Here is a 20,503-nt window from a genome sequence, read left to right as displayed (position 1 = left end):
GTGAGAATACTACTGCAATATTTTCCAAAATGTGGTCTGATGAACAAATATTTTTCCATAAGATGTTAATGGGTCTTCACCAACTATGCCTCATAAATTGGGGGTAGAGTGGGATGGGGGAATGCATTCATAGGTAAATAGCAAATGTTGAATTGGAGTAAAACAGTGTTCTTCAAGGCTTTCAGAACCTTTAATATCTTCATGGACATGATTTTCCAGAGTAGTAGAGGTAATATAGCTTCCTTTGCTTACCAAAATTGGGTACAGAATCATCTTTTATAGCTGTATTATACAGGACTAGTGGAACTCATTTTATCTGTACAGCAAAATACATTTCTGTTTAGAATGTTCCAGTAACTTGTTTTGTTTTGGTTTCACTAACAACTGGAGTAAGGTATGTGGGTTTATGTGACAATAAAAGGTGTGTACACGCGCGCGCGTGTGTGTGTGTTAGAGAGAAAAATGTATAAATGGGTTGGGGGAATGTTTTAAGGTGTACTTTAATATTATTACAATTGGAAGTATGTTCTTGTTTAGTGTGAATCATTGCAGGCTGTGGACAAACTTGACTTTGAGAAATTTTTTCCGGTGATTACAAGTTGAATCTGTGAAGATCTCAAAATGGATTCAACCCTACTATTATCTCTGTCTAAACTTTCATTTCTTGCTATGAAACGATAGTCTAAAAAGAAATAGATCACAAAAATGATGGGTTATCTTTTCAGAGATTCTTTAAATACAGGGAAAGTGTGCATTCAGGCCCACCTTACCCTTGTTCAGCCAACAGATGTCCAGGATTAAATTAAGCCGAGAAAAGACCAGATTCCATACTTCTGGATGATTATAATGAATAAATAAGTTTTGGAAAATCTGAGTACTGGCTTTGGGTATTAAGAACTTAGGAGTAGAATAGCAAGAGATACTGGAGGTATAGTTTCTGCCCTAGCTTACTGTTGAGTATACACTGGTCTTTGTTGTAAAGTTGTGTTGGGATAGCTTTTGAAATTCTAGGTACAATTAATTTGATATTCTAAGGACTGTCTGGGTCTTTTGATTCTTTTTGCCATTTTCTTTCTACCTATTTTCAAAACTCGTGAATATCTTAAAGAGACACTAATTTTTCAATTATTAGGTGGTCTCTAAAACTTTTTAGTTTATGTTAATTGTATATATTATACCTATTTCCAGTTTCTGTAGATAATAGTTGGTTATTATCTGTAGAGCATGGAGTTAGTTAGAAAAAGGAATACAAAGACTATTTCATAAACAATTTTTGAAATACAGTTTCGTTTATAAAAATGGCCTTCAGAAAACATTTTAGAAGACAGATCTTTAGTAACTTAATTGGTAAAACTTTGGGTTTTGTGATACTGACTGCAGTACTCTGTAATCTTAAATTCACTGAAAGCAGTATAAAAAGCAGATGCTCTTGTGAGTTTTGTCTAATGTCATTATTGAATTTCCCTTTAGCAACTTGTCAATTTGGTTAATACACCATGAGAAATTTATAATCAGGAATATTTTAAGATATTATAGACTATCTACTCTCAAGTTGTAACAGACCATAAAAATTAAAATTTACATCTTTCTGAAGTTGTTTATCAGATTATACTTAGAAAATACCAGTGTGCTTTCTTTATATTGGTGTATGTAGTGAAATGTTGCTTCTAATGATTTTTTTTTTTCCCTTAAGAGAAAATAGTTCTTTGGAGCCATAGTGATTTGTTACATTTTAGTGAATGTAAGTTGAGTTATGTGGTGAATTATGGAACATTTCAAATTTTAGATGAATATTCTGAGATATTTTTAGGTGCCCACAAATCTGATAGTATGTTTCCTGTTAATTTGAGTCATTAATCATTAGGAAGTGTTCCTCTTTATCTTTACTAACATTTTTTGTCTTAAAGCCTAGTTTGATATTAGTCTGTAGTGACTTTCTTTTGGTTAACAGTTGTATGGTGACTCTCTATTCCTTTACTTTCTACTTTGTGTATTCTGTTAGATTTTAGATTTGTCTCTGTAAGTATTGTTTAGTTCTATTATTTATCAGGTATGATGATTTCTTTCTAACTAGAGGATTTAGTTTATTTATATTTAACACTCTTATTTAAGTCTCTTTACTCCTTTCCACTGTGCCTTCATTGTGAAGTATTTTAATTTCACACATTTTAAGCCCCATAAGGAATTATTACTACTCTTTGAAACAATATTTATTTAAATTTACCCAAATTTTTATTTGGTGTTTTTATTTCTTGTATTTTTTTGTGTTCAAAAGAATTTCCTTTTAGTCAGGTTTACTAGTGAAAAATTCTGACATTTCTGAGAACTTCCTTATTCATCTTTATTTTTAAAGGCTATCTTGTCAGGATTTTTTCTCTCTTCACTTTTTAAAGATGTCTTTATGTTGTACTCAACTTCTGTGTCAGTCAGCTGATAGCTCTCTTGTTCTTTTGCAGGTAATGCATGATTTAAAGTTTTTTGTTGTCTTTGGTTCTTGGTAAAAGCAGGATTGAGTTGTTTTTTTCTTTTTCGGGGGTGGGGACAGGCAGATGTGGTAAGATCAGATTACCTTGATCTGGGCTAGTCTGCCTTTTAGATACCGTTCTATTTCTGTTTTACCCTTAGTCTTGGGGCATAGCTCTTCTGGATGGTCTGAACTGAAAGATGCAGGTATTTTAACTTTGTGGCACTGTGAGACTGCCAGGATCTCTGCACAGCTCTGAGCTCCACAGTTTTTGGTTTTTGCTTCTTTTCACTCATTTTGCTTGTATATGCTGAGTTTAGGAGCTGGCATATGTGTCATGAGGAAATTATATGAAGAATTTCAGATTGTTTTTTTGTGGTTCCTTCTGTCTAGGATCTTAAACTGACTTGTTTAAGCCTAAGGCTGCTGCTTCATCTCTCAACTATCTTGCACATCAAATGCTTTGAGGGAAAAGTAGAGATTAATATGGACTTGTCTCAGGATGTTTCCATTTTCTCCTTTAGCACCTCAAGTCCTAGATGCCTTAGTTGCTCTCTGATGCCTTCAGCTTTTTTTTTGTTTTTTTGCTTTAATTTATTCCAATTTTTATAGTTGATGTTCTTTGCCAAAGGGTTAATCTGATACAAGAGCCCCTTTAGAGCAGGAATGATAACTTTTTAACCTTACAATTTTAGCAGCCAATGATTATTGCCTAGATCCATTATTTCATTGGGTTTTGCAAAATTGTGATATTCTGACTATGTTATTCTGAAATACTTTAATATCACAAAGTTTTCCTGTACCGAGTACTTGATTCTCTAAGGTGTAGTTCTTAGAGAAGATCAGAATACTAGAACACATGCTTCATTCTCTTTATTTACCAGTTCTTATATCAGAACCAAATGCTTGGTTCTCTAGCATTTTCCAAAGGTAAGCAGTGTTTTTAATTAAAGCAAACAGACTTAGTGACATTTAATGATGAATTAATAACTTGATGATATTAATTCATACATTTAAACATACTGTCTTGTCCTTCAATCATTAGAAATTATTACTATATTTTTAATACTCAGAGTGTCTTGCATCATCCCAAACTTAGCTAGTAGGAGGTTCTTCATGTTGTTACCTGGATCCTTTAGATACATACATCCCAGTAGTCTTTGGCTTCCTTGCTTTCTTGTTCTAGGTTCATCTTCTGTTTTTGTCCCATATAAAATCATTTTAGGATACTGTATTTAAACACCATAGCCTAGGTGCTAGAGGGATGGTCATTGTGTTTAGGCTTTTAAGTGCATGGGTTTTTCTTTTTAAAGAGAAAACATGAACTTTGCTGATATTAAGATATCAAATTTAAGATTACAGTCATTTACTCTGCCTCTTGACTTGTTTATATACTCAGACACACACATACACACACAATTCTTACATAAACATCTTCATTCCTAATGTCTTATACTTGTGTTAATTGGTATGTCTAAAATAGTTTCAGGATAATACCAGTGTTACTGCTAACAATATGATTACTTAACAAAAGTTCAATCTTCCTTTACATCGTTTTCCTTAGATATCCCAGTCAGCATGTGTTTAAAAAAAAAAATCCTTTGAAATTCCTTTGTCATTAGGCTATCAACTTGATGTATCTTTAGGCTCACTTGTTTTATTTTGCTTTTTAAAAAAATTCAATTTAATTCTGCATATTTTGAATGTACAATTTAAGATAGATTGTAAATATAGTTTAAGTCTGTATATTGTCCTATAACCAATTTTTAGTTTTTGGTTTACTTTTTTTTATAAATTGTAAACAGACATGCAGGGATATCTGTGTGTGTGACTGTACGCATATGTAAAATGTATTTGTAAAACTCCACCTTGGTAAATGGTACCAGTTCTGTGTACTGTTTTGCTCTTTGCTTCTTTTACTAGCAATATATCCTAACAGTCCCTCTACAGCAGTCCATGGTTAGAGTCCTCATTCCTTTTTTATAGTTGCATGATCCTTAATTGTATGGATGTACCACAGTTCATTCCACAAGTTCCATACTGGTGGACATACGTGTTGATTTTCATCCTTTTCTTGCTGGATAAATCTTTGTAGTTTTACTAGTATTTTTTGGAGCAGAATCCTAAAAGTATATTTATTAGTTCAAAGAATAAATGTGTGTGTCTCTCCAACAATTTATTATATGAGATTTCAAACATGCAGCACCACTGAAATAAAATTATAGTGAACATTTTATACCTGCCACCTAGATGTTACCTAATGGTATCCATCCCTCTAATTATATATCAACCTGTCTTAAAACTAAATTGCAGAGACTGTACACTTCCCCTTAATACTTCAGTACATATCAGGACCTATAATTCATATTTGGGTAGAGTTTTTTTTCTTGATTTAATTTTTCCATACAGCAAAATGAACAAATTAAGAGTACATTGCTGAGTGTTGATAAATGTGTATATCACCCAAGCCCCTATTAAGATGTGGAGTGTTACCAGCAACCCAGCAAGGTCCTCCATGCACCTTCAGTTAATCCTTGGCCCTACCCTTTCAGAGGTGACCATTGTTGTATTTTTTATGTATAATCTGTAAGGGCTTTTAAATGTATTTTAGTCATGTGTTGAATTCATTTCCTAAAGGACAGTAGAGAAATCTCTTTTGGGGTGTGTGTGTGTGTGTGTGTGTGTGTGTGTGTGTGTGTGTGTATGGGAAATTCATTTGAGAGGATACCACTGTTAATATTTTTCTTTTTCTTCTTTTTTTTGCATCTGGATTTCAAAGTTACCAGCATGGCATATTTTTAACATTTTTCCTCCTATTTCCATAAGCACCCCTGCCACTTTGGAACAGAACTACATAGTTTGTGAGCTACCACAAAAAATAAGTGTCCTGTATTCCTTTTTGAGAAGCCACCTGAAGAAGAAAAGTATTATATTTTTCTCCAGTTGTAAAGAGGTACCAAGTATATATCTTTATTAAGTTATTCATGTTGAATCATCCCTTTTAAAATACCAAATTTCAGTTAGACAAATAGCACTTTCCTTTCTATTTTAATAAATACAGTACTAGATGTTGTGAGGGATCTGTAGATAATGAGAATCCTGGTCTGTTTTAAAGGAGCCTTCAGTGAGACTTCAAGTTCAGTAAGGGAAGAAACTGGGTCTGTTTTTACTTCAGTATTGTTAGCACCTAGCACACAACTTAGAACATAATAGCTGTTAATAAAATACTGGTAGAATGAACAATTGAATGGCTAGATTAACCAGAGGGCTTTATAATCTTACACCTACCTACTCTTCATGAAAACTGAAATGAATATGCCATTTACATCCATGTTTCCATATCTTTGTTCATGCTGGTCTCTGGAATGCCCTTCCTGCATCCCTTCACCCTAATTATGGGGTAATATTTAATGTCCTTTAAGGCTAAGCTTGAATGTTACACCTGCTGACATTTCCTGATCCTTCAATTGCTCCATCTCTATGCACCTGTAGTGTTTATATCTTTATTAAGTTAATAAACATTTCTTAAAAACTAGTCATGTGCTATGAATAAGGGATTCAGTGATGTATAAGAAAACTTGGTCTCTTAACATAAAGAAAAGGTCCTATGGTTGATTTTTGTGTCACTTTTTCTCTATTATGTTTCACATTCCCTGATGACATATAGTTATTGGCATGTTGTAAATTGATTCTAGTTTTATAGGTTTTGGAATAGCTTACCATAATAAATATGTAGTTGAGTTTCCATACAGCTTATGGGGAAGATAAGTAGTGGTCGGTCTGCTGTTGGGTGGAAAACACAGAACCCTATCATTTTATATAAAGAATGACTTCAGATTTTTTTCTTTTTTTGGACCTCTTAGATTTTTAAAACTTTACATTTCCTAAAGAAAGGATATTTTTTGTTATCTACATACAAGGGAATAAGTTTAAGAGTTTATGTTTAAAGTTTCTACTTCATAATACTCTGATTTCCCCCTTGTCACAGTAGATGAAGGGTTCTTGCTTGTGTCTGTGACCAGCTGCTTTGATTGTACTTCAGATCCTCTCCTCTTACCTGTCCAAGGCTTCTTTACTGCAAATATTCCCTCTCCTGCATTTTCTTTTCTCCCTATCATTCTTGAATATTGTGCATAGTAAGAATAAAAAACAAATCTCATGTCGCTTTCTAATCACTACCCCTTTTGTCTGCTGTTTTGCACGGCAGCTCCTTTGAGATTTATCTCTACCAGCTGAGTCACTGCCTCATTTCTCCTCAGCCTTCTTGTAAGTCAGCCCTTATTAAGAAATACAGCTTGCCAGAGGCAGTGGTCAGTCAGAGTAGTTCTTGTTTGACCTCTGAGAAGCATTAATACAGTTAACTATTCCTTCTTTCTTGAAACACTTCTTTGAACTTCCGTGACTCTGCACTCACTAACCTGACTTTCCTTTGCTTTCAGACTGCTGTCCACCTCCTTGTGGGCTCTCCTCCGCCTGACGCTGTGGTTTGGGGTGCCTCAGATCTCTGTGCTCTGCTCTTTCTCCATCCACACTCTTTCTAGGTAGTCTCTTGTGTTGAAATGCCACTTGTATTCTACAACTGCCAAATCTACATCTCAAGCCCTCACCTCTTTCCTGAGCCCCAGACTTGTGTATCCACTTGATTACTAGATATTTCCAGTTGAGTGCCTAGAGGGCATCTCAAATTTAACATAAGAAAAACACTTGAAGATTTCCTGTCCCTGAGGTCTGCCCCCTCCACCTCTTCCCCATCTCAGTTAAGTGACTGAATCCTTAATTCTTGTCTATCTTCATTTCCATATTCAGTCTATTGGTAACTCTCATTAGCTCTATCACTTCTCGTTACCCCTCATGCCAGAATTTAGTCTGAAGCATGCTTAACTTTATCCTGTTCCTGGTTGGTCTCTCCATTCCCTCACTTTCTTTCCTATAGTTATTCCACATTATAGCCAGAGCAATGTTTGTACAGTGGAAACTAGAATATGTCACTGCCTTGCTTCAAATCCTACAATGACTTTTTTCTGTAAATTTAGAATTAAATTTAAACTCCTTAGAACCTACATGACTTCATTCTACATGTGTCTTCCACCTCAGCTAGTTTTTCAAGAGTAAGAATTCAAGGTCACTTTTGATTTAAGAGTGCAGTTTGCAGAAAGTTTCCATGAACTCAGGTTATACTTGCCAATTTCCATATGTACTTTTTCTGAGATTGTTTGCTGGAGAGTGCATCTGTGGTCTTCAGGTTGGCCTTCCCCATCTCCCCTTGTCAAGGTAGCCCTTTTTGAAATTTACAAAAGAAAGGCACGATGAGTCTATCCAGCTCCAGTCTTACTGGTTCATTGTCTCAGGATCAGAGAACCTTCCTGGCACAAGGGTATGTCTGCCCAGAAAGTGAATGACCCTAATAACAAGGTAACAAGTCCTTTTGCAGTTCAAGTGGTTTCCTGTTATTTCAACAAAATTTGAAGGAAGACTTGATGGAGCCATTAACATCTAACAGCTTAATCAATTCTGACATTGTCATTTTGGTCAATTCTATACTAATAGTAGTAAAGCTACAAAAATTTTTCTAATGTAGTCTTATGGCCACAGGAAATTAAAAACTTAAAGCTAATACATAGTTTTGTTGTAGGAAATCATGAGTTTTGTTAGTCAATAAAAACTTTTTATTAAGAAACTAGTAAGAAAATTTGGTGGGGTCAGGAAGTTGAAATAAGAGTTTAAGGAGGAAAAGAAATGATGTAAAATTTCTGTTACAGAGGAATTTCTTCAGTTTAATTTTTTTTTTAAGACTTAGAGCAGTTTTAGGTCCTCACCAAAATTTAGGGGCCCTCTACACACACACACACACAGCCTTCCTCATTGTAAGGCTGGAGGCACCAGGGGAAGAGGTGAGCCTGCTGGACAAGCTCAGGCCTCACCAAATAAGGCGAAGAGACCAATAGGTTCCGGTCTGACAACATTCCAGAGACTGATGGATAACATTCCTAACTAGAGCCCTTCCCCCAAGCTAGAAGATTAGTGGTAACTTTCCAGTACCTGGCTAAAGGCCAATGAGAAACCCCCACTACCCTAGGCGAGCCAATCCTAGTGCCACTGTATACCTTTGCTCTCCCTCCCCCTGCCTTCTTTAAAAACTTGCTGCCTGCCCTGCTGAGCACATGACTTCCCCGGCCTGTGATAGCCAGACTGGGGAACTTCACCCGGGAATTACGTTCATTTCAAATAAACTACCTGGCCCTTTGTAGCCTCTCTTCGCCCGCTTATTTTGGCTAGAATTTATCTTACATTCATGATTTTTGCATATTTTAAATAATAATTGGTGGTGAGTATCAAATTGCTCTGCTACTTAGGATCTACTAGATACATTTGTAAGAGGTTTTAAGTATTTATTTTAGAATATCAATATTTACAATATTTACAATATACCAGAAGTTACATTCTTTGCCACCAGTTAACTTTGGAAAAATGTCAGGGGAACATAATTATTTTTCTAAGTTATTTTAGGAAATGTGAGGGAAATAATGTTTGAAGATCACAATTCTAGATTATATTTCTGTTTCTCTGCTTTGTATTAACTGTAATACATATTTGCTGTTCATCTCATAAACTTACTTTGCTACTGCTATTCAGAAGTACCAAACTCATTTTTCTGTTAATGTCTAGGTTCAGTATCTGTACCGAGTGTTCTGCCGGCTACGTCCTGGTATTTCTATCCTTGCCCTGCATGGTCGACAGCACCAGATGAGAAGAATGGAAGTTTATAATGAGTTTGTCCGCAAGAGGGCTGCAGTACTCTTTGCTACTGATATTGCAGCCAGGGGACTGGGTAAGAAAAGTCAGGAGAAAATATTCTGTGATCATGGGAAATATAATTCACTTATAAATGGGTGGATTTTGGGAACTCAAATAATTGGGCTTTCTTTTCTTATAAGAGAAAAGCAGGTAGATTGATAACTGAGATGATTAGCATTAAGGATACATTAGTGATTTTTATAATATTTACATCTTTTGTGCTCTTATTATGATGATAATTACATATAGAGGAGCCTACATAATCAAAGGAGGATTAAAGGTCCAAAGATATGAGAGAATATCTACTGTTTCCTTGAAAATTTGGAACCTGATAAATAATATTCCAACTTATTTAACAAAAACCAGTGAAGTTTGCCTTTTCACCAAAAATTCTAATTTTTATTTTAAAATCACACTTTATTTAAACTTTCAAAATGCCACTTTGATAATCTTATTTAACTGGTAGCTTTGTGAGTGTGTGGATGGGGTGTAGAAATAACTAGGAAAACTAGAAGTTAAGAATTCTAGGTGGTGACTTGAATTCTTGAATCACTGTGTGTTAATTATTGTGGCAGATTTTTAAATATACAGAAAGACTGTACCCTCATGTACATATTATCCAGCTTCAACAACTACCTTTTGCAGATCCCTATTTCTTCCTGTCTCTTTGTCCCTTTTGGAGTATTATAAAGCATATCTCAGACATCATACCAGTTCATTCCCATGTGACTGGAGCCAAGTAGGCATATTTTTAAAGTGCTCTAGGCTGTGTTGCTATATCATGACTTTTGATAAAATCAACATTTTGTAGTTATAGTGTTTTGAGTATGTAATTGTTTGCTAAGTGAAGAGTGTACTAAGATTGTCTCCATTCTTTTGTGTTTCTTTAACAGAGTTAAATTTCACTTTGTGTTCCCAGTTCCGTTCTCAAATGTCTCAGCAGATGTAACATGCCTAGTTTTCTAATAGTTCAAACACAGTTCATTCCCTTGAGACCTTCTTCTTGCAGCTTTCTGTCATCAGCTCTAGATTGGTTGCTCCATAAGTCTGATGCCCATTTGTTATCCTGAGACCTTTCTTTCCAGATTTCTACCTTTCCTCTTTCTTTATTATTTTTTAATAAAGCTCATTCTCTAACAGCTTCCTAAGAAAGGGTGCATGGGAGTAAAGTTTGAGTCATTGTATATCTGTCATTCTTGAATGATAGCTGGGTTGGGAATAGAATTTTAGGTTGAAATAATTTTACACTACAGTTTTTGCTTGGATGTTGTTTACACAGTATTATTTTGATATTATGGTGGTTAATAGGCGCACAACTAGGTTGTTGCTTATTATGTTAGTAATCAAGCTTATATATTCCTTTGTCAAAAAATTAAATAAAAATGTTTACTTGTCACTGTTTTTTTTGAACTCCTATATATTTTACATCATGCATTTAACAGCCTTCTGAGAAGGGGTTCATAAGCTTCAACTATGGCATGAAAAAAGGTCAAGAACCTCTGTCCTAGTATATTTTAAAAAGTTTACACGAATGTATTCATTAGCAATAGGTAGTATTGGGTGTTTAAAAAATATACATAAACAATATTATACGTATTAGTCTATGACTTTTGAAGTCTTTCCATGTTGTTGTATAAATATCCAGTGTATTTTTTTTATTAAGGTATCATTGATATACAAGCTAATGACAGTTTCACATGAGCAATATTGTAGTTACTACATTCATCTGTATTATCAGGTCCCCCTGACATACCCCATTATAGTCACTGTCCATCAGCATAGTAAGATGCTGCAGAGTCACTACTTGTCTTCTCTGTGCTATACTGCCTTCCCCATGACCCACCTACATTATATGTGCTAATCACAATGCCCCTTAATCCTGTTCTCCCTCCCTCCCCACCCACACTCCCACCCCCTTCCCTTTGGTAACCACTAGTTCCTTCTTGGAGTCTGAGTCTGCTGCTGTTTTTTGTTCCTTCAGTTTTGCTTTGTTATACTCCAGAAATGAGGGAAATCATTTGGTACTTGTCTTTTCTCTGCCTACCTTATTTCACTGAGCATAATACCCTCTAGCTCCCTTCATGTTGTTGCAAATGGTAGGATCTGTTTTCTTCTTATGGCTAAATAATATTCCATTGTGTATACATACCACATCTTCTTTATCCATTTATCTACTGATGGACACTTAGGTTGCTTCCATGTTTTGGCTATTGTAAATAGTGCTGTGATAAACATAGGGGTGCATATGTCTTTTTGAATCTGGGATGTTATTTTCTTTGAGTAAATTCCTGGGAGTGGAGTTCCTGGGTCAAATGGCATTTCTATTTTGAGTTTTTTGAGGAACCTCCATACTACTTTCCACAATGGATGAACTAGTTTACATTCCCACCAGCAGTGTAGGAGGGTTCTCCTTTCTCCGCGTCCTCACCAGCATTTGTTGTTTCTAGTCTTTTGGATGTTGGCCATCCTAACTGGTGTGAGGTGATATCTCATTGTGGTTTTAATTTGCATTTCCCTGATAATTAGCAATGTGGATCAAGATCCAGTGTACTTTGTAGGATGTCTTTATAATATGAATTTATTCAATCCTTTTTAACTTTCAGTCTTTTTATTCCAAAACTGTGCAGTGAGTATTCTGAAGCTCTACTCTTATGTAATGTACAAAAACTTTTTAAGGCTACACTAGTATCTTTTTAAACCTTTCTCAATTAAAAAAAAATGACTAACACATACATATTGGTAAAAATGAGCTTGAGACAGTGGGCTCTGCTCTAACACTCCTTACTCTTCAGGGGCAACTACTTAGATCTGTTATTTTTTTCCTTTGGTATTTAGTTGTATGTTTCTAAGTAATATTCTTATACTGCTATTTCTTAATTAATGAAGCTTAGACATTATCCAAAGATGTCCTTTTGTAATCCCTCTATCATTCTTCTGGTACTCCCAACCTTTTTTTTTTTTTTTTTAAAGTTCTTAGTCCTTTTCTCTGATAGAAATTGATCTGAAATCCTCACAGCAAATCCCTAAATGACTAAAGGTAGTTCTCTTAAGGTGTTGCGAGCAGGATCTCTGGAAATGAATGGAAACTTCTGTAGCCAAAAATATATAGAGACTAGCAATTGCTAGGAAATTGGGGGAGGGAACTTAGACATATTAATTTGAATGGAGATGGGAATAGCAGGAAAAGTAAACCTTCATCTAAATTTAAAAATCAGTTTTATAGTTGGAGCCCATGAGAAGTAGTTCTTTTATGTTACTAAATATGAGGGTATTTTTTATTTGATGCAAAACAATGTCTCTTTTGTGTTCAATATGAAATAATCTTCACATTTAAATACTGTCATAATTTTAGTTCATTTTGTCAAGAGAAGTGTTTATTATCTTTTGGTTCATGTAATCAATTTTATTTTTAATAGAGTTCACAGATTCTGTCTATCAGTTCAATGTGATGGAAAGTCCTGGCAAGCAATATTGTAAAACAAAAATAGTGCAGAAGGCAGATCTTGCAGCTGATTTCCTAACTTGACATTCTTTCTGTACAGATTTCCCTGCTGTGAATTGGGTTCTTCAGTTTGATTGTCCAGAGGATGCCAACACATATATTCACAGAGCAGGTAGAACTGCTAGGTAGGTGTGCCAGCTCATTTCTTTGTTTTTGGTGCTTTTTTAAATGAAAAAACATGTTTCCTGAAGTGCAGACAAAGGATGGAGGAATTGAGGTGAGTGACTGCTGGTATGGCATTCCTGTGGTGTAGGATGATAGCAACTGGTCATTATGCTTTATGATTAGGGCCGAGAAAAATCCATGAAAATCTTCTTTGTTTTTTTGTCTTTTCTTCCCTTACTAACCATTTCATCAGAGCTTCTCACTGAATATCATCTCACTGAATCCTATGACCCATCAGTAAAGTGTAGAACTATTATTCTGTTTTGAGAGAAGGAAATTGAGTCTTTGAGCAACAAATTGAGTCAAACAATTTGTTTGAAGATCCACAGAGTTGGGATTTGAACCCAGGCAGTCTGATTCCTCTGGTCTAGATCTGTGCTCTTACCTTTTGTGGTATAGGCTATAATAAGAGGCAAGGTAGTTTTGCGTTTAAGATTTCTCTCTTTTTTTCTAGTGTGGGAATTAGAGGGTTTGTGGGTGGCCTGTCCTAAATACTCCCTTTTCTTTGTCCCTATACCCCTCTTCTCTGCCTGATGCAAATAAGCTATTGTTACTGAGCTGTGGGGAAACTATCTGGAAAATAATACAGCAAAATCATGGTCATTTGGGAGTAAATGGCATAGAGGGCATCTGGATGAATAAAAAGGATAACACTATACCATCTCATTCGAGGTTGCTATGAAGTGGGAGATGTGTGATGATGATAGAATTGTAAAGGGTTAGCATCTTTCTGGATAACATTTAGCAGTACTTACCAAAACCTTTAGAGTTCCTCCTCTTGTTTCAGTAATTGCACAGCCAGAAATTGGTCTTAAGAAAACAGATGGATAAACTTACAGTAAAGATGTTCCGCTGACTGATATTTGTAATGGTTAAGAATTGGAAACAGCCTAAATAATAATTACAGTAGGGTTTGATTTAGTCACAAATGGAATATTTCTTTGGACTTACATTTTATTACCATTTTCTTTCTCATCAGAACTGGACTAGTGAGTATTTGTAATGGGATGTCAGTGAGACATTGATTCTTAATGATGGAATAGATAACCACTGGTGGTCTAAGTGGACCAACAGTTTCTTCTGATTTTCAGGACAACACCTTTTGTCTGATGATATCCTAGGGATGGCAGGATCTTTAGAGCCAAGATTTAAATGCTCATCCAAGCAAGGACTGTCATTTTTCAGCAGGGCTTGTGTTTCCACTTGCCCTGCATCCTTTTCCGCAAATGGCCTTCTTTTCCTTACCTAGGAAGACTCTTTGGTGAATAGTTCTTTTAAATTTCTTTGTATCCACAGTTCTTGGATGGCTTTAACGGAAATTTTTTGTTGTTGTTTGTATCTGGTGAATTTTGTCGTTGCTTGTCTTTGCTGAAGTGAAGGTTTTTTATGTCCTGCTATAGCCACAGAAGCAGCAGAGCTCTTCTATGTGTTTTCTAATTTTCATCAAATGTTTAAATGTTTAAACATTCTTCAGTTGATTTATATTTATCCTGTGGGCCTTTAAACATAGGCTGTGATAAAAATGTACTCACTTGAATAATGCATTTCCTTTCAGCATGAAAGGAGAGAATGGGATGTAAGTAAAGGAGACCTGGGTAGAACAGCTTTGTTTCCCATTTTATAGGAAGATGCGTAGTACATCAGTAGTCTTTGATGTGCTGGGTACATGTTCAGACTATTCCTAGTGAGAGATTCAGAGAGGTCAATAGTAGTGGTTGATAGAATGAATGTTCTCTGCTGTTTAATTCTCCTCAGAAAATGTATATTATGTATGAATTTGTACATGTACCCATGCCCACATTTGCATTTTTTGGGATAGATAGATGAAGTTGGATACAGTCTCTTACTAACATATTGGACCAGGGGTGTGCAGGCTTTTTAGATGTGACATTGGTGTTGATGAATAAATTGAAACAGAGTAAGTATTTCAAGCAGCAAGTGCCTGAATCACCCTTTATTTTCACTTAGCGAAAACATGGAAAGGAAAAATCAGATTCCCCAAACCTTAGCTATTTTGCCACAAAGCACTGAATTCATTTCAGACAGGGCAAACTCATCTCTTCATAGAATACATTTAGCAGTATTTAAAAATTATTCCTGGGCTTCTCATTGCATCAGTAAACGGTCCACACTCAGGATTCTTGGTTACCTGGGGAAGCTGTTAAAAAATCTTACATACTTGAACATGCCATGGTGAACATCAAATGAGTCTTAGTGACCAGAGATGAAGAGGTAGAAAAACATCACAACTGATTGTGTTTAAAAGGAGAGAATACTAATTTGGAAAACTATGGGAATGCAATTTTTAGTGTGGTCATTAATTTTTAAAGTATAAGCCTATTTGACTCTTTGTAACCAATTAAAAATATTTTGAATTGACTGTTTTAGGTATATAACTGGTGGAAAGGTTTAGAATATGTAATACTTATTTTTTCTTTGGAAGCTTTATAAAAAACAACTAAACTGCAGTTTAAGAGCAGCCGTTAATGGTCTTAGAGAGAATTAGGACGTTTTGTGGGCCATGAGACTGGATAATGGAATTGAATAAAGACCAAATTAGAAACTGAAACTAATTAAAATCCTGTGTATATGCTGTAATTAAAATGGGTTGCCAGATAGTGTTTGCTTTTGGAAGTGAGCTATAATATAGAGAAATGAATTCACTGCTTTGTGGCAAAATAGCTAAGGTTTGGGGGATCTGATTTTTTTTCCTTCCTGTGTTTTAACTAAGTGGAAATAAAAGGTGATTAAGATACTTGTTATCTTGAAGTGCTTACTCTGTTTGAATTTATTTACCTGTCTAAAATTCATTTGATCTTTAGCAGTTGAGAAAATCTCCTTACATTTTCTTAAACCATCACACCCCTTTGAACAAAATGATCTCCTTTAGAGACAAGTGAGGCAAGTTTTATAAAGCTGTATTCCATGATAAAAGCGATGGTTCTATGAGTACCAAAACTGTAAGCCCTAAAACCCAAGCTCTCCCATTTCTTATGAAGATGCTCAATTGAAAATAGATTTGGGAATAGAAAGTGGGTACACATCAGATACTCCTAACTATTTAAGTGCTTTTGTTTGAGGAGTAGGAGCTCTTGGTTGAAGATGGGAGTTTGTATATAACTGTATATATATATAAACGACTGTATAAAAAATGGGAAAATATATATACATATATTTATAATTTACATAAAAACTGTTTTGTTTTCCAGAGTATTGGTAAAGTAATTCCAGCAGTATTTCAGCTGAGCTTTTTGCCTGGCTGCATTTGTGGACCTCAGATTTTGTTACTGATTTAGATAGTGAGATGGGGTTCCACTAGGGGACAGCAGAGGCCAGTTCTTTGCATTGCACACTCAACAGGCACAGTTTAGATCAGCGATAGCAAATATGAAGATGGAAAGTAGTTAACATTTCTAATGGGATAACTTGTGATGAATTTATGGTTCGTGGAAGATACTGGTACTTCATGAAATAATGAAGGGAATGTTTAAAATAATGTCTTCAACTTGTTTGTAAATTGACATAATAAAAGACAAAAAGGCAGTTGCCATGACCATCAACTTACTGAAGCTAACTTTATCTTAGTATATAAGATAGGAGCAATCTTTGCTAGTAAAAATTCTTACTTTTTCATTCCTTTACCTTAATCTTATGAAGAGTCAGTCTTCCATCAGCTCCTCCTAGATAGAGGCTGGTGCTTCCTTATATAGCCTTCTACCTTTGCCTGTTGGTATAGAGAATTTAAAGTTTTCAAAACAGGGCAGAACAAATCTTTATTTTGCATCGAGAAGCATGACCAGCATAGCTAGAGATGTAGACAAGGGGGCTGACTGGGAGTTTGTTTCCCAGTACTTCCCCCTTGCTAGCCTGCTGTCTGTTCTCAGCACAGTGGACAGATAGATGATCCTTCTAAACACAAGTCAGATCATATCTCCCTCTGATGGCTTCTCAGCTCACTCAAAGTAAAAGCCAGTGACCTACTGGCTCATGCTATTGAGTCATCCTCTGACCCTGTTTCCTGTTATTCTTTTGTTCCCAGTGCTCAGTACTAGTCTAGGTTTCTCCTACGTGCCAAGCATGTCTTTTGCATCAGGGCCTTTGTATTAATCTGTTTCTTTTGCTGGAATGCTTTTTCCTTAAGCATCCCCATGGCTGCCTTTCTTCCCTTATCCCAACCCTCCTCTTACCGTGCTCTATGTTTTCTTTTCCATAGCACTTAAAAGCTTCAAATGTATTAGAGCATTATAGTTATTGTTTCTCTTTGTCTTCACTAGAATGTAAGCTCCATAAAGGCAAGGATGCTTGTCTACGTAATTGATATACTCTGAGTGCCTCAAACAGGGTCTGGCTTAGAGTAAATATTTGAGATAACATAATTAGTTTCTCAAATCAGACTCATGACTCAGATCTTACCTAACATGAATTGTCTGTTGCAGTATAACAAATTACCCCACAACCTAGTGGCTTGAAGCCAGAGCCATATATTATCTCATGGTTTCTGTGGGTCAGGAACCCATCTGGGTCCTCTGGCTGCTCACTGGGTCTTCACAGGGTTGTGATCAAGGTGGTGCATTGTATTTTAAGGCTCAGATGGGGGCGGACCCTTTTCCAAGCTCACATGCCAGCTAGTCAGCGGGATTCATTTCCTTGCTGGCTGTTGGGCGGAGGTGTCTCTTGGGTCCTTCCCACGTGGTCCTCCTCTCCATAGGGCTTCTTGCAACATGGCAGCAGCCTTCATCAAAGCACAGATGAGAGGGGAAGCAGGAGTAAGGGGGAAGCAGCAGTGTCCTTTATGACCTAGATTCAGAAGTCACACTCCATTTTATTTGTAGTTCTAGTGGTTACACAAATCAGCCCTATTCAGTGTAGGAAGGACTACACAGGGCTGTGACTACCAGGAGCTGGACTACTGGGAGACATTTTAGAAGCTGCTTGTCATACCTTATATCAGGCTTTACTAATAATTTCCAGGATAAAGGAAGGAGAGGTCTGGGACCTCCCTCAAAGCTCCACAGGTGCATTCTTGCCTCCTCAGCATGTTTTCTGGGCTGCATTATTGTCGTAGTTTCCAGGTGATACGTGCAGCTTACCACTTCCACAGATGAGCTGTTGGAATACTCAGTTACAAGGCTGACTGCAGAGACCTCCCTCTTGAATCCATAGACTGTAAACAAGCTTGGACATCCTATTAATAGCATCTCATAGATGAGAACTGGCATCCTAGCACATACCATGTTTGTTTTTGAGGAGGCCTGTCCTTAGTATATTTATGAGGAACTTTAACTATATTACTTTTTTGGGGATGGGGTCATGGGGAGGGGAGCTTTTTCCCTACCCCCTACTCACTTCCCCTGGACTCCTATAGGGAATGAATTGATTGTGGCTTAGCCATTTACTTCCTAACACTTAAACTAAATATCTGAGTGAACAAGTGAATGAACTCATTTAGCTTCTAGTTAACAGCTTTATGAGAGAGGCCATCTTATTAGGAAATTGCTTCTTGGAGATTATGAGTAAAATGTGTCGGAGATTATGAGTAAAATGTGTCGGAGATCACTCAGGAAGTGTCAGAACTGAGATCTCGGATCTTTCTGACTCAACAACTTGTGTTCTTGCCGGTGTGCCCCAAACCAGCTGATTTCATTTCATGAAGTCTAGTGGCCACTGCTCCTATGCAAAGCCAGGTACTTGAAAAAGGAAGGTAGATATCTTTATTTAAATTTGCTACCATTTGTGATCATGAAAATAGACTGAAAGTATATATGCATTTTCCTTTACTATTTGGACTATAAGAAATAGGTATCTCATAGGTGACAAAACACTATCCTTAAAAGTCAAGAAACTTAGGTTTGGATTTGGTTCTGTCCGCTGATAGCTGTGTATGTACTCTTGGACTGATCCTTAATCTCTTTAAGCCTCAGTTTCTTCTCCCGTAAAATGGGATTAATTATATTTCTCAGTTTCCTAAAGGTATCATTTAGGTAGTATAGTATTTAGGTACTGATTTTATGTGGGTTTTCTTTTTTGTTCTTAGTCTGTTAAAACTTAGTTTAATCTTTTTTTTCTTTTTCCTTTTCTATGGATGGAGTTGATAAAGCTTAGTGATTTCTACCCTTTCCCTATAAACTCCATAAATCCTGTTCTTAATCATTTTGCTAGAAGCTTTTCATACACTAAATGTTAGCCAGCTTGATTTCTTCCCAGTTATTTTATAGTGACCTTTATTTGTCAGACTGTTGAGCCTCTCATGGTATACCTGTTTATATTTCCAAGATGTTAGGCTGTATGTGACTTTATTTTTCTCAGAATATTTTCCAATCTGTCTTTTCTTTTTCAAATCTTGCAAGACTTTTTAAATATTCTGTGAGTCAGAGCTACCCGTTTTCTGGAATGAGGTCTTCTTTGTACCATGTTGTACAGGAGGAACAGAATAGTTGGACTCTTATTCCTAGTTTTCTGTCTGCCTCTGCATGGCTGACTGTACTCTTCTCCTATAGTGACCGGAGCTTTGGCACTGTTGCCACAGGTAAGGCGAAGGCATAGGGAATAGGAGGTGGAGGGAAAAAATGAGAGCAGTGCTGTGGTTTAGTAGAGTGTGACCAGTAATTATCTCGATTTCCAGCCTCTGGAACATACTTGTATTGTGAACAATGACTAGTATGTTAAGAGTCAAAGGTGTACAATTTTAGGTTCTGAGGGACCGAGCTCATGTCATTCAAACTGTATAATTTGTAAATAAGAATGCAATATATAGTGATAGTATGACTCATTATCCAAGGTTATATAGTTAATACATTGAAATCAGTCCTTTGGAATCCAAACCCAGTATTTTAATCTACTTAGCAACTTCTAGTGGTTTATTTCCGTTTGCTCACTCACAGAATATTTAGTGAGCAGCTTATAGGTACAAATGATCAATGTTAGCTATGAAAGGTGAATTCGTATATAACCTCAAATTTAATGATCAAGAGAAAGAAATAGAGTGATTTTAATAGTACTGGGATGTGTTAAGTGAAGTAAAAATGATTCAAAAGATGTAGATGTAGATTTTAAAAGCATATGAAGTTTTTTATTCTTTAACTTGTGTCTTACTACAAAAGTAATGCTTATTCATGATACAAATCTAGACAATGGCAAAGCAAATTACATCTCATCACCAGAAACATTTTCTCATGTATGTTGGTATGTGTAATTTTTTAAATTACAAAAATGGAGTTATTCTAAATATTCTCTCTTGTAATCTGATTTGTGACCTGGAGATCCAGGCTGGGGTACCTGAGAAGGGCGAGGCAGTTATGAACACCGCCAGCTCATGTTTTAGCAATAGTTGTAGGTATGAATGGGCAAAGTTTAAGGGACTTAAAGGCTCAGTTAGAATGGAGTTTATGTGTTGGGGAATCTGAGTTGGAGTAGGAGAGGATTAATGCTCATTGGTAGAAAGCAAATTATTGCCTGATTGGCAATAATTTTTTTCCTTCCTCTGGCCATAGTCTGTTTTCAAGGTTGTTTCAGTGGATACCAGTGGGATCCCAGAACCAGTGGCCTGGACCTACAATTTTAACTAGAAATACTAGTGA

The 20,503-nt window shown here is 36.1% G+C and overlaps 1 protein-coding gene across 2 annotated transcripts in view; it reads left to right on the top strand.

Annotated features, from left to right (window-relative positions):
• DDX10 (DEAD-box helicase 10) overlaps window positions 1–20,503 on the top strand; it is a 315,320-nt gene that overhangs the window by 29,788 nt on the left and 265,029 nt on the right. For both annotated transcript variants that reach the window (XM_037026651.2, XM_037026650.2), the window contains 3 exons: window positions 5,291–5,417; window positions 9,131–9,293; window positions 12,802–12,886. In XM_037026651.2, the coding sequence (XP_036882546.2) occupies window positions 5,291–5,417; window positions 9,131–9,293; window positions 12,802–12,886 (375 nt within the window). The remainder of the gene's footprint in view (window positions 1–5,290; window positions 5,418–9,130; window positions 9,294–12,801; window positions 12,887–20,503) is intronic.

The sequence above is a fragment of the Manis javanica genome, chromosome 6 (assembly GCF_040802235.1).
Source record: "Manis javanica isolate MJ-LG chromosome 6, MJ_LKY, whole genome shotgun sequence".
Classification (NCBI taxonomy): Eukaryota; Metazoa; Chordata; class Mammalia; order Pholidota; family Manidae; genus Manis; species Manis javanica.
This window is presented reverse-complemented; position numbering and strand designations above follow the sequence as displayed.